We start from the raw sequence: 13,662 nt of genomic DNA on the forward strand, positions 1-13,662 counted from the left end.
CAGAGGGTATTTTTACTAATTTTTTCTTTTCTGAGCCCTCCATTCAAATTTATGCTTTCCTAAAAAAATGTCCTACCTAGAGTCCACTTCCTGCTTAGCTCCAAGTTTTGATCTGCCATGGATCTTGATGTTACCTGGAAATACTACATGCAGTAATATGCTTCACATGAAATGCATGCACTGGGTTATACGGAGACTCAATTGATTCCTCTTTAATCAGACTAGTGGCACTGGCATCTGAACTCCCATATGCTGTGTTGCCAATTTAATGAACCAATTCTGCCTCACACCTTTCCTTTCAAACTCCTCATTTGTCTGGATATGCCAGCTGGTCAAACAAATAACAAAGCACAAGGGCATAGACTCCTACCACAGCTGGATGTCACATAATGAAGTTGTACAACATTTGCACCAGGAAAAGGACGGCTTCACAGGGGCCCATTCTAATTCAGAGCAAGAGCTATCATTTTATTTTTATTAAGATGCATTGTAATTTGTCAATCTGCCTTCATTTCTCTTAACAGTTAAAGCTACCATTTATAACATGACAAAACTTACCTTCCCACTATTAATTTGATAGTATTTGTGCAGACGCCATTCAGAGCTAGAGCCAAGGAAACAGCTATAAAACAGAATGAACAAACAGAACAATAATAACCTAAATACCAGGCAAAAAATAGCAGCATTACAGCATTCCATTTACAGAGCAAAACCTTTTCTGGACTGAAAACCAAATGGTCTTCACATCCTACTGTTTTTCTTTTTAGCCAGACTAAGGAGAGACCCCAGAGCATCATCATAATCATGACTTTGCGCTGCTTTTATTCTTGAGAAATCTGATTTTCTTCTACAAAGCCATCTACCATGCCATTTGCACAGGCATAAATCAAGAGATGGAAACAATTATTAGAGAATCAAGTACTGTGTTTATCAGTTTTGTAATTTCCTAGATCAAAATCTTAAGTTCTTGGGGTCAAAATGAGTTCTTTTATGGATGTATACATAAGATACATGCATATAAGTATACACATATGTACACGTGTGTGTTTATGCATGGATATTACATACAATAGTTACACAGTCCATTTTCAGCCTAAAGGATTGCCTTTTGGGTAAAGCTAGGATTTGATGATTTTTTTTAATTTTTCTTTCAAAAGGATGTGGATATTTTGAGTAAAAAGTTTGATGTTTTCCCCTTATATTTGCTCCTATGATTAACCAATTTTCCTAATAAATTTGGAGTACTAAACACGCACATACTAGGTATGACTGAATCCTCTTTTTTATCTGTACCTGTGCGCCGAGTCCCTAGAGTTTCTGGAGAATCTCATCGACAGCCTCCTGCATGCACTCCTTTTAGATTAAAACTGAGATTCAACATTGCAGTCCACACCTCAGCTCCCTGTTACAACACAAGTGCCACTGAATTTTATTTCCCATCAGAAAAAAAAACCTATCAGGCAAATCTCTGATTTCCAGCAGAACAGTTACAATAATACAGTGACAGCTGCATGAGCTATTTTCTCATTGGACTGCAGCCCCAGATGCTGCACTTTAGCGGCACTCATCCTGTGTCCATAAAATCTTTGCCAGAGGATACTATAGATCAAAAAAATGTGCATTATAGGATCTATTTTTCTTCAAGTTAAATAAAAGGAGGCCTTCCATCAAAGCAAAACCAAGGGTTTTCTCTGACTATAGCAATAGCTGTCAGCAGAAATGAAGGAACAAGTCAGAGACACTGATACTGCTCAAAGAAGTCTTCCACACTCAACACCTACGTTCAGAGTGACCAATCAATCCCATGCTCTCTTTTTCCTTTCAATTGTGTTCTCTCAGATATTTATGGTGACTGCATGGTGAACTGAAATCTTCCACAAAGCCAAATGCATGCGACCAGCAGTGTTATAAAATGGGAGATGTAGATATCTGCTTTTTGAGACATGCAGTAAGGTTTAATCATTTCATAGTGCTTTGTCTTGATTGTTCGTTGCCTACCTGACTGAACCGGCTTCCACTGATGCATATTCCTTATAATGCAAGCCAAGCTTCTAATGACAGTGTGAATGTAAGATGATAAACAAATTGCAACTGCTATCATTTTGTTCCCTTTAGGGAAGATTCATAGTGCACATAAAAAGTCATATAATCAAGCCAGTAGCGAGATGCAGGTACTTCCAGTGGAAGGATTAAGGGCACCTACAGTAGAAGTTAACTACTCCTTACCCTAGACACACAAAATCACCTTCTTTATGTTAATGGCTATATGAGAGACAAAGCACTTTCACATCATTTTAATCTTTGATTTATTCTATGGATGATGCCTAAAGAAATTCACCTTTGGGGGACTTCCTGACCATTAAGAACATTATATTCTAGATCTCAGCAAATCAGCAAAGTTCTGCCATAGTTGATGAATCTTCACAATCAGCTTCACATCACAAGACACATTAACATACTGAATCATAGTAATGCACGGTACACTTAAATAAGCCACAAGAAGTTCCACATGTATGGACATGGGAATACTGAGCAGGGATACCCTGCAGAACAGAACATCAAGGCTGGGGTTTCCTTTAGGTCTGGCCAGCAAGGAGAATACTGGGGAAGCTGAAATTTTTCTCCTGGACATTTTAGAGGGAATCATAACAGAAGGCAAGAACAGCAGAAAAAATGAATGTCTTTTTAGAACAAAAAAGTGAGAATACGTGACGAAGAAACTAATCAAAGCTCTTTTCCTTCTTAAACAACAGAAAATGAAACCGAGAACTGCGACTGTATGCATTTTATGAATCAGAGCTATTTTTACTTGAATGGACTTCTCAGTAAAACATCACTGCAAGGCATTTCAGAGCTTACTACAAATGACTGGCAGCAGCCAAAACAAACCTCAATCTTTTCACACTTGTGTTAGAGCAACTGGAGAAAGAACAAGCTATAGGAACCCAGTCTTGTCTATGAAAACTTCAAAAGCAGATACACAGTGGCATTTACGTCCTTTCTAGCTAAGGCTAGGGTGAGTATTGTTTGACCTCACAATCTAAGGGCCAATAAATTCAAGTGCAAATTAGGCAGTAAAGGAGATATTCAGAATTAGGCAGGTTTCAAACACGCTGCCAACAGAAACATTTACAGTTCTTAGTGCTTCAAAGCGTCCTCTGCCAGTGAAAGTGCTTTAGTCAGTTTTGGTCTCTGGCACTGTGTATGCAAACAGGATCTGGGCACATAACACTAAAAGATTTCAAGAGAGAGACACAGCCAGAATCAGCTGGAACAGTTTAAGATTTACCATCCCCATTGTCTACCTGCTCCTCTACTCAAAGTTGCTGCCTACAACTGTAATTAGAGCTCATCCATAACACAGCCATAGCAGTTCACAGTCCAGCATTAAGTGCACATCTGACTCCACTGGCAGTTTGAAATGAAACATCAGCTCGTGGTTACAAAAACTGAGCCATGAGCACGCATTTTGCAACGGGGAACAGTAAATTCCAGGAGATCAGAGAGAGCAATGGGAGGAGTAATTTCCTACATTAAACAGCTGAATCTCACACGGCTTTCCAGTGATACCATTAATTTAGAATAGCTACAATTATAAACAAGAAGTAAGACATTGGTTGTAACAGAAAAATATACATCTGAACAGTGTCTCAGATGGTCTTGTCTTTGCTAATTGAATTCTGGCTCTTGCGAGTTATATTGTGTATAGAATTTGTACCTTTAGACATATGCATTGAAAAAAAGGCTTTTCTGAGACGGCTTGCAACTACACCTGCACTGAAAACAACTGTAATGGACTGTAATGGAGACAGGATTTCTTCGAGGTTTAGACTACAATTGGAATCAATCTCTGAGAGCTATCACACATTTTTCATCTTGAAGAATCACATACATTACCTAAGAAAGCCTCTTTGATTTCAGTCTTGTCTGTTCGCCGGATTATTTTGACCACAAAAATGACTGCCAGTGGCGTGAGGAAGGAAATTGCCTGTAAAAGATAACAAACAGCTTGTGTGAGAGCATCAATTCCTTTTGAGTCCAACTGATAAACAGTCGGTTTCAGTTAGCTCCATTTAAACTGGAAAGCTGAATGATCTTTATCAAACGCCTGACCTTAACAAAAGTGGCATCCCAGACTGGTTTGTGTTGGAAGGGACCTTAAAGCTCATCCAGTTCCAACCCCTGCCACGGGACACTTTCTACTAGAGCAGGTTACTCCAAGCCCCTGTGTCCAACCTGGCCTTGAACACTGCCAGGGATGGGGCAGCCACAGCTTCTCAGGGCACCCTGTGCCAGCACCTCAGCACCCTCACAGGGAAGAGCTTCTGCCTAAGAGCTCATCTCAGTCTCCCCTCTGTCAGGTTCAAGCCATTCCCCCTGGCCTGTCCCTACATCCCTTGTCCAAAGCCCCTCTCCAGCTTTCCTGCAGCCCCTTCAGGCACTGGAGCTGCTCTAAGGTCTCCCCTTCAGGAGCCTTCTCTTCTCCAGGCTGCCCCAGCCCAGCTCTCTCAGCCTGGCTCCAGAACAGAGCTGCTCCAGCCCTCGCAGCATCTCCATGAGCTCCTCTGAACTCACTTGAGCAAGTACACATCCTTCTCGCGTTGGAGGCCCCAGAGCTGGATGCAGGATGACTTTTCTTTGCAAGTACAGGGCAATGAATATGTTAAAAATATGTAAATGTGCCATGTATCTGAAAAGCAGCCTACTTCGTGCACTGCCTGTATACTGCAGTCTGTCCTCCCAGAGCAGGGATTTATTGTTTTGCCAGAGAGATATATCAGTTTCTACCAAGAACAATACAAGGGAGTTTTTCATTAGTAGCCTGCCATGAAAACTATGATTTTGTTCCTAACTGGTCCTTCCATCATCCCTTCTGTCTCACACTTTCAATTGCCGAGGTAAAAGGCAACTTGTAATCCAGTTACACTTCTTGTCGGTTCTGGTCTAAGTTAACCAATTCCTTTCTGGAATCTACAAACCTCTTCATAAACACATTTCTTCAAAAATGAGTCAAGCATTCAAAATCATTCGAAAGCATTTATTCTCTTGAAGTGAAAATGGGCCCTTAAAAGAGATGAAAATTAAGCTGTACATGGCACAAAATGTGCCAGGGCTTAAATAAGATTATGCTATCTCTACTGAGGCTGAACAGCGCTTTACTTCTTAAGCAGTCCCACTGTAATAAGAGATAGACAGGACAAACAGGTTATGACAAACACATGCAACTCTCTTCTTTTTATAATAGAGATTAAGTCCAGTCCTCATTTTATGCTTTTAGAATATCTGAATAGGCAACAACATGAAAATGCACTGTATATGTTATTTCGGTAGTGCATAATGGACCAGATTCCCCTCACCTGCATCTGCAAATCATTATCTAACTCACTGAGCCATGCAAATTAAAACACAGTCTGGAGTCTGCTCCCCTTTTTTCATTTAGAAAAGCAGGCACCAGGTTTTCTGTGACAAAGATGCACCATTTCCACTTAAAACTCCCTTCTGTCTATAGTCTGAGTGAGATTTATTTAAGTTAGGTTGCCAGTCTCATGTTACTGCTCCAGAATTGTTCACTTCTCTCCATCCTCAGCAACAGTTTAATTTCTGCTTTCAGAGACAAAGAGTGAAATAAAAGTTTAAAGCAAAACCTTGAATTATTAGTTTCATTGTAAAAAGTAACGATTGCCACCAGGAAAGAAAAGAAGAAAGATATCTGCATGCCATTGTTGAAGAAGATGTAGAAATATGGCCAGATGACAGGCTCTTTTACACAAGCAGAAGAAAATATTAAGACTAGAATTGAAGTAGCAGCTCATTCCCAACCGTTTTACAATCAATCCTCAGAAATCTGGTAAAACTGCAGATTTCTTCATATTTCACAAGCATACAGATTTTTCAGAGAGATGAAGAATTATTCGTGTTTGTCATACACTGCTGTTCCTTACACAAAAGCATTAGCTGGAAGGTGGAAATTATTCTATTTTACTTTTATTCTGCAGCAAAATGCACATATAAAGAAAGTTTGGCTTGCTAAGGACTCTTTTTTTTTCTTTATTTTGCAGAAAGATTCTGTACGGCTCATATCCATAACAGATTTGGCATCAGTCTAATGAGCAATACTCTCTTCAGATGCATCTCAGTAATGTTTTCTTTTCCAGCAGTGAAATATTCCAAAATTGCCTTGCTTTTGTGAAACATGGTCAAAATCTCTCTCATTCATTATTCATCCTGGCAAGACAGAGATATGTTAAAGTTATAGGGACGCCCACATACTTCCGTGCATTCAAGAGAAGTTGACAGTACCTTATACTTTCCAAGACAAGGAATATTCACTCACAGAGAGACAGAACAAGACTCGGGTCTTTTCAGTCCTTGCTGCTACCTGTGGATCTGGGTTTGGAATATTCACAACATTTCTCTTGGATTCAAACCTCTCAGCATATAAAATGATCGAGCAGTTCATAAACTCTTCTGGCAAACCACAGCCATACTCTTTAGTATGGGAATATGCCACTAGTGGCAAGGAATTCTTTACCTAATGAAAGCTTGTGTCAACGCTACAGTTGGATTTTATTTCTTAATTAAAGAAATAACACTTAGAAATTATCTAGGTTTCTGAATTTGAGAAGTTGTTCACTGAGCTACTTGATGTTAATGGTCTGAGGCAGAAAGAGAACATGGACTATGCAAACATTACTGACCCACAGCTACCTGGAAGTCCCACCATCATGAAGTATATCAAAACCTGGCTCTATGGGAAGCGGTCAACAGGGAAATATATTGCACATATGCCAGAATCGTGCTTCCCAGTGGCCACTGACTAGAGAGCAGAGGATGAACTAATGATTATCCCAAATGGTTTAAAAAATGGTTTAACCATTGCAGCAATCCCCTGCACAATGATTTACTATTATCTCTTGAGCTCTTCAGTTATAAATACAGATCAGAGAAAACAAGGTAGCAAGGTAATGCTCAGCATAAAGAAAAATGGCAGAATTAAACTCAAGAGTCTTCTCTAGTATAACAATGTAATGTTTGGGTTTGTGAGTTTGGGGGTTTTCATTTGTTTTAGACAGCTACATACTATTTCAGGAAGGACGTATGTTTCCACTCATCCATCTCAACAAATCCTTAATAAAGCTTCTCCTTGATGCAATATAAACAATATGTTATGAACTTAAAGCCAGGTCTTCAGCCTATGTCTTAGAAAGCTCTGATATACTGGCACTTCATAAATAGGAAACACCTTCAAGTTGTTCCTCAATTAAAAAGGTTCTGTAACTGAAAGCCTGACCCTTTAAAAGAAAAAATGTGAAGATAAATGACATAGCTGATTTGCATTCAGCCTGAATTCAAGCCTTAATCTGAAAAGTAAAATCCTGGCTTCACTAAAAGACACAGGAAAGGATGTTTTGATATAAGGGTACTACGATTTGACCTCATCCACCGTCCCCACTCGGACTGATGAGGCTTTCACAAAGACTGACCGACATGTTTTAATAGCCTGAGCTACAGCTGTAATTTCTTAGCATCTCTGCAGCACTCTTACTGCACTCTTATAGTTATATATGCAGATTATTATGATTGTTAATCAGTGCTAGTGCAGGTTTTATCAAAATCTCGAATTTTGATAATCTAATTAAACCATCAAAATCAGCCAGTTTGCATGTCACCATAAGCTGTGATGGGGAGAGCAGAACAACACTGACAACAGAGCATCCCTATGGTATATTTGGTACACTTGTGGGCAGAAGTTAAGGCAAAGTTTTGTCTAGATGTTAAAAAAAAGCATTTGGAGTAAAACAGTCAAATATCTCAGTGCCTAACATGCCTAAAACACAAAATGTAAGCACTTCACCTAATAAGAGCGTGGCAAGGTTTTGTCAGGTCACCCAACCAGCTAATTTGGAAAGCTTCTCTAATCATTTCTCTAGCATCCCTCTAAGTTAACACAAGCTTAAATCTTAACCTGTAAAATCAATATTCATAAATCCAATCTCCTGCAATTCTACTTTCTATAAACTCCCCACAATTTCCTACATTTTGCCACTTTGGGCATCCCTGCTTTGGAAAATAATTGCCATCAGAATTACATAAACATCCTACCATCCTGAAAGATTTCCTACTGGTTATCCTTACTTGTACTTAGCTTATAGCCATCAAATGCCCAATAAACCTTTAGTACTTACAAACATAAGACGTGTAGGTATGTTGTCTGATTGCACCAAAGGATTTTTATACAGCCAGATCTCTTCTGGCTGGATAACTCGTTGGAATGGATCCAAAAATTCTGTAAAACTGAAAAGAAAAAGATACAATTTTTTTCCCAATTAACAATGATAAGTAAAAACCACAGAAGAGTCCTGCTGATTTAAAACTTCCCCAAGGTTAATTATGGTATAGCACGCATGAATTCTTATAACACGTTTCTATCCTACCTCACTGCTTTTTAGTAATATAACCTTCACAAATATACCTTTCAGAAGTCTATGTTCTACAACTTCATGACAGGTCCATAAACTTCAGTGTGGAGAATAAATTGTCTTTTTTTGTTTTGGTGGGAGAAGTGTGCAAAGAATATTGTAGGATTAGAAAAATCACATAGCAGATGTTTTATACCCAAGAAACCATGTACGAAATATCAAATCCAAAATGTGCCTCTCAAATGTCAAGATCCAGACTTTGAAGCACGACAGTTGTATTTGCAGGATCACAAAGCAGGGAGAAAGAAGCAGCCCAGACAATTCCTTCTACTGATAGAAAGAACAGATAACTTCAGAGAATATCTCTGAAAGAGACTTACTCCTAAAACTGGATGGGCTCACAGAAACACATTCAGATTGCCACTATTTTGATTTGGCTATCAGGCTTAAGAAGAATCTAACTCTACCAGACATGTCTCATTTTATCAAACCTGACTGTTTCAATTTTTATTCTCCTGTCATTTAGCTCTCTTAAAAAACAAACCATAAAACAAGAAATGAAACCAATGAACAAAAGAACCAAAACCACCCACTGTTTTGTAATTATGATATTTTGAAAAGGAAGATCATCAAAACAAAGAGGTTGAACTTACATTGTTATGTAGAAAGTAAATTATTTGTGTGGGTATCTGATCCAGCACTGAAAGAAGCAGTAACTGTGATCTTTGACTGCAGTAAGAAGTTTCAACAGCTTTTCAGGATTCCATAAATTGCCTCTATTCATTGAAACCATGCACTATTTTTTCCTTGGAGTCCTTCACTGTCCCTGAACTCTTCTTAGCTCTGAAGACATATCAGCCGTCATGGGAAGTTTTGCCTTTACTTTACATTACCCATTTCAGGGCTAGTTTAGTAGGACTGAAAGAATGGCTGTGGAAAGCAGACACGGACCAACTTACTCCAGACTGGTTTTACCTAATGAGCCCATGGAGCCAGAGAGAACACAGAGGTGCAGTGGCCCAAATCTGTCTTTACTGTAAATTTCCCAAAGCCAAGAACTTTAAACTTCCCCCCCCCCCCCCAAAAAAAAAAGGTTTTGTACAGGTAACAGCTACAATTGATCTGTAAATAGAAAAAGCTCAAAGCAATTTGTAAAGCAGAGTAAAATTAAGCCATACATATGCTGTCCCTGTGTGAAGACAAGTCCGCAAACCTAGCCAGGTCAGCGATTTCCCAAACAAAACTTATCCAGTCTTCTGGGTCTTAGGAAATCTTTCTTTTTACCTCTTCCGAGCAATGACCAGCTCTTCTTCATTTTCTTACCACAGAGTATAATCTCTGCACCAGTTACAGGCTTCCACATCCCCAGCACACGCTGCTACTGACTCCCTTTCCTGGAACAAGCTCAGACTTCCAGTAGACAGAAGGTGCAAAACTCTGTCTACTCCAAAGTGCCCAACCACCCTCTTCTTCCTAAAACCCAACAAAATCAGCAAACAATCACACACAACCTTGCCACTTGCACCAATAGTTACGTTTCCCTTACTGACCTACATGGACAACCAGATTCTCCTAGAAAGTTAAGGAGTCTGGTATTGCAAGCAGAATATTTACTATTATACTCAGCTTCTTCAAAACCAGAGTCTGACCCTGCTCTCCAAAGCAGGTGCAAAGTGAATTTCAGAAGTGTCAAAACACTTTGTTTCTGAGTTTTCAAGTTGAAAACGTTAATCTTTTTTATGTTTAAAAAACATTGGCTTGCGCAAAACATGAAGAAGGGAAACATTTACAAAGAGAACATTTCCAGGAAATAAAACACATCTATGAAAGATTCATTTTATATTTTTTCTCTTTCGCTAGAAAAATAAAGGTTGATTTCTGGCCAATGCAAGCAACTTTGTTTCCAACTTTCAACTGTGAGTCCTAAAGCGTATTATTTTTATTTTCAGTCTTTAAAGATTTTGACAGCAGCTAGAAGCAATTAACTGCTATTCGAAAGGCTTCAGTGGCCAAGTCAAGTCACAGGCCTGGGTATGGCATCCTACACGCCATCTGGGAGAGCTGAACAGCTATAGTCCAGACCTAACGTTTGTTGCAGAGAGATATGTAGGATCTATGGCCAGGATGTACTTCACCAATGTAAACATGAATAAATAGATAAGCACATGCATGTCTGGGCATATACAAGAAGTGAAAGACGACAGCTGGGTTTCAATAACCAAGCCTTTAACCCAGTCACATCTTTCCTGACATACTCCCTCAGGTACCTGCAGCTCTGGCTCAAAGAACTAGGACTCCTGGATATGCTAAGGAATGCCTTGAACAAGAGACACATTCTTTGACATATCCAGGCCTTGAAGCGTTTCTAATTGCAAAAACCAACCAACAGACAAACATTTATGCTTCAAGGTGATCACAGCGTATCGATGCACCAGTGTGCTTCTGGAAAATGTGTCACATTAGACCAGAGATTTAAATAATTTGACATAAAGATATTTGACATTATGAATGTCAACAGAGTTAAAGGTTTGGGGCTCTTCTTGTTCTTTTGTTTCCTGTCTCCTTCTAATGGAAGACAACCAAGATTAAAGTATAGTTGTTTAAATCTGAGAAATTAAGCTAAAGTCAAATGTATCGTTCTCACAGACATCATAATATGACACCACAAATACATGCTAAGTCATAAGATTTCATTCCCTTAAGAGCAAAATAGCACATGCAGAGATGAAACTATAATAAATAATATAAATAGTATTTGATTCCAATTAAAGACTGATTTTCTGATTAGTACATACTTACTGTCTTTGTACTCTTCTAAAGAAAGATTTATTTCAACATATTGATCGATGAAACTAATAATTATTATAGTTGCTATTGTATTTAATAACAGCAGATTTGCATATTAGTTCAGACTATGCATCCATTTCCCCCCACGATTTGTGTTCTGAATGTCTTTGAGGAATAGTGCTGAATGTGCTGAAACATACTGCAAAAAACAGGTTAAAATGCTGAAACCAGGTTATGTGGGGCTGGCATCTGGCTGATACCCACCACAGAGGCACAATCACTTTAAAATCATTACTGAAAGAGGAAAACGAAGAGAAGCAGAAGGTAGCAGATCCTGCCTGCATGAGCAATACAAAATAACCGGTTAAAGGGAAGTGACTATCTAAAAACAAATCACTTTTTTTCCATCTTCAGAAAGAGCTCAGCAGCTAATTAAATTTTTATGCTGAGACTCATAAGAGAACAATTCTGCTCTCATTTTTGAAGCATCACTGATGGGCAACTGAATACAACATTTCACTACCTTGAAGGCAATTCCCTCTGTACCCTATTAAACAATCATGAGGACATGCTGGTTTCTAAGCAGCCTGACACTTAGTGATCTATGTTCCTTCATTCTAACCAAAAGTACAGTCTATAACTATTCATAAGCCAGCACAAGCTTGTTTAAAAGAGTAGATGTTACTGGAAATGAATGTAGTCCTTGGATAAAGAAAACTGATTTCTAGACATTTTCTATTCTGTCTGAAAATACAAGCTCCATCATGTAACGTCCCCTGGTAGCAGGTGGGCAACTTAGGATGTTTACTTCATATTAGCCCATTAAATTTTAGTATTAGCTTTTTAGACTTACTTTTTCTGCACGTTGACATACTCATGCAACATTTTCAACACTTTAACAAGCAAGGTTTTGAACACTTCAGCCTAATAACATACAATAAGGTACAAAAATTTAACTTCAAGAGCCTTTAATGGTGAAATTCAAAGCAATCTAAGGGAAATGGCAACCCTAAAATACCCTTAAAAACATCTGTGAGGAATAGGTACCCAAGAGCCTGAGGTTGCTTTAGACATTCCAACATTCTACCTACAATATTACAGTGAGAAAAATGTTCTTTTCTGAGGACACAAGCACTTCCAAGGTACGTTAACTTCATTTCCATTTAACAGCATGCAGCCATGGGAGATAGTTTCTATACAAGCACCACATCACAAACTGATCAAGGTAAAAGCTTTGTGACAATATGGACAAATAATGAGGGATTTTTTGAAACCATTCACTGGTAGTGAATGAATCAAACATTGTGTAAATATCCTCATGGAGTCTTTGATCTGTGCTTCCATCATGTGTTTCTGTTGTGGTTTAAGCTCACATAAGTAACAGCAGGGTATTGTCTGGTACCTCACCTTAATTTCAAACACTGCTTACAGTAGCTACCATTCCTTGGAGTTCAGCAGCATAAAATCAAGTAGCAATGACATCTGGAAATCACTAACATCAGAGAAAGAGCAATAAGCAGTACTGCACTGGCAAAGTTGGTAAGGTAGAAAACTTTGAATGTTAGGGAAGTACTTTCCCAATCTAGCGACAACAACAGGAATAGGATAGATGGTCCCTTTAGGACTGTATTTCTGTATCCTGTTACAGCAAGATAGAAGCTACCAGCAATGAAATCATGTCTAGCATTCACCTTAGGAGCACTTTCTAGTGTTTACAAGGACTGCCACTGGCCAACAGCTTCATTTTCAGAGTAACAATGTGAAATTACACAGGGCAAACTTGGGGACTTGGATATCTGCTTTGTTGGAAGAGTTCCTAGCACGCTAGAAGGTTAAAGACTGCTCCCTTGTTTTGAGCATCAAGTAAAGGATGTACAAGGCGATTTTCAACTAAGGGATGTACAAGGGGGGTTTTGTTTGTGTGTTTGTTGGGGGGGAAAGGGGACATTAGCCTTGTCTCTTGCAGATAAAGTTTGTCCCAATTAACAAGTGACAGTAACTAAAAGAGGACAGAGAATTACATATGACATGACAAAGCACCAAAAGAGAGTGAACATGAACTTGTGATTGTGTTAGGGTTTTATACCAGATGCCTAATGACCTCCTCTTTTTAACGCTGTTTGTAAGCAGATTGGGTCCTAAAGTAGCTTTGGATGCAACTCCTCATTGGAGCAAGTACTGAAGAGACAGCAGACATTCATGATGTGTATAAATCACCTCTGAGGGCTTGTGGAAGAAAAGTCTGGCTCTGACCACCATTCCCTGGTTGCAGAACTCTGTGTGGGCAAACCAACTGCTGCCTCTCCCACAGAAACGGGTTAGCTGCAGATGTGCTGCTGGAACTCTGTCATGCACTTACTTACAGGGATATTTCCTTGAGTATTCCCCAAACTAGGTCCCAAACCTAGTAGTAAAAGCTTTTATAATGTACCTGCTATGTTAAATTGTGCAATCA

At 39.0% G+C, this 13,662-nt stretch overlaps 1 protein-coding gene across 4 annotated transcripts in view; it reads right to left on the minus strand.

The window, feature by feature from the left end:
• Window positions 1-13,662, minus strand: part of PLPP4 (phospholipid phosphatase 4) — a 61,784-nt gene that overhangs the window by 32,122 nt on the left and 16,000 nt on the right. For 3 of the 4 annotated variants that reach the window (XR_009744326.1, XM_061458622.1, XM_061458623.1), the window contains exons 2-4: window positions 8,187-8,295; window positions 3,898-3,988; window positions 559-622 (exon numbers count right to left, since the gene is read on the minus strand). Coding sequence is in view for 3 of the 4 variants with exons in the window: in XM_061458622.1 (XP_061314606.1) it covers window positions 559-622; window positions 3,898-3,988; window positions 8,187-8,295 (264 nt within the window). In the remaining variant the exon portion in view is untranslated. The remainder of the gene's footprint in view (window positions 1-558; window positions 623-3,897; window positions 3,989-8,186; window positions 8,296-13,662) is intronic. The other variant, XM_061458625.1, reaches the window with a different exon arrangement.

The sequence above is a fragment of the Pezoporus flaviventris genome, unplaced genomic scaffold (assembly GCF_033815535.1).
Source record: "Pezoporus flaviventris isolate CSIRO_AGI_PZ_B2104156 unplaced genomic scaffold, CSIRO_AGI_Pfla_v1 ptg000029l, whole genome shotgun sequence".
In the NCBI taxonomy this organism is placed as follows: Eukaryota; Metazoa; Chordata; class Aves; order Psittaciformes; family Psittacidae; genus Pezoporus; species Pezoporus flaviventris.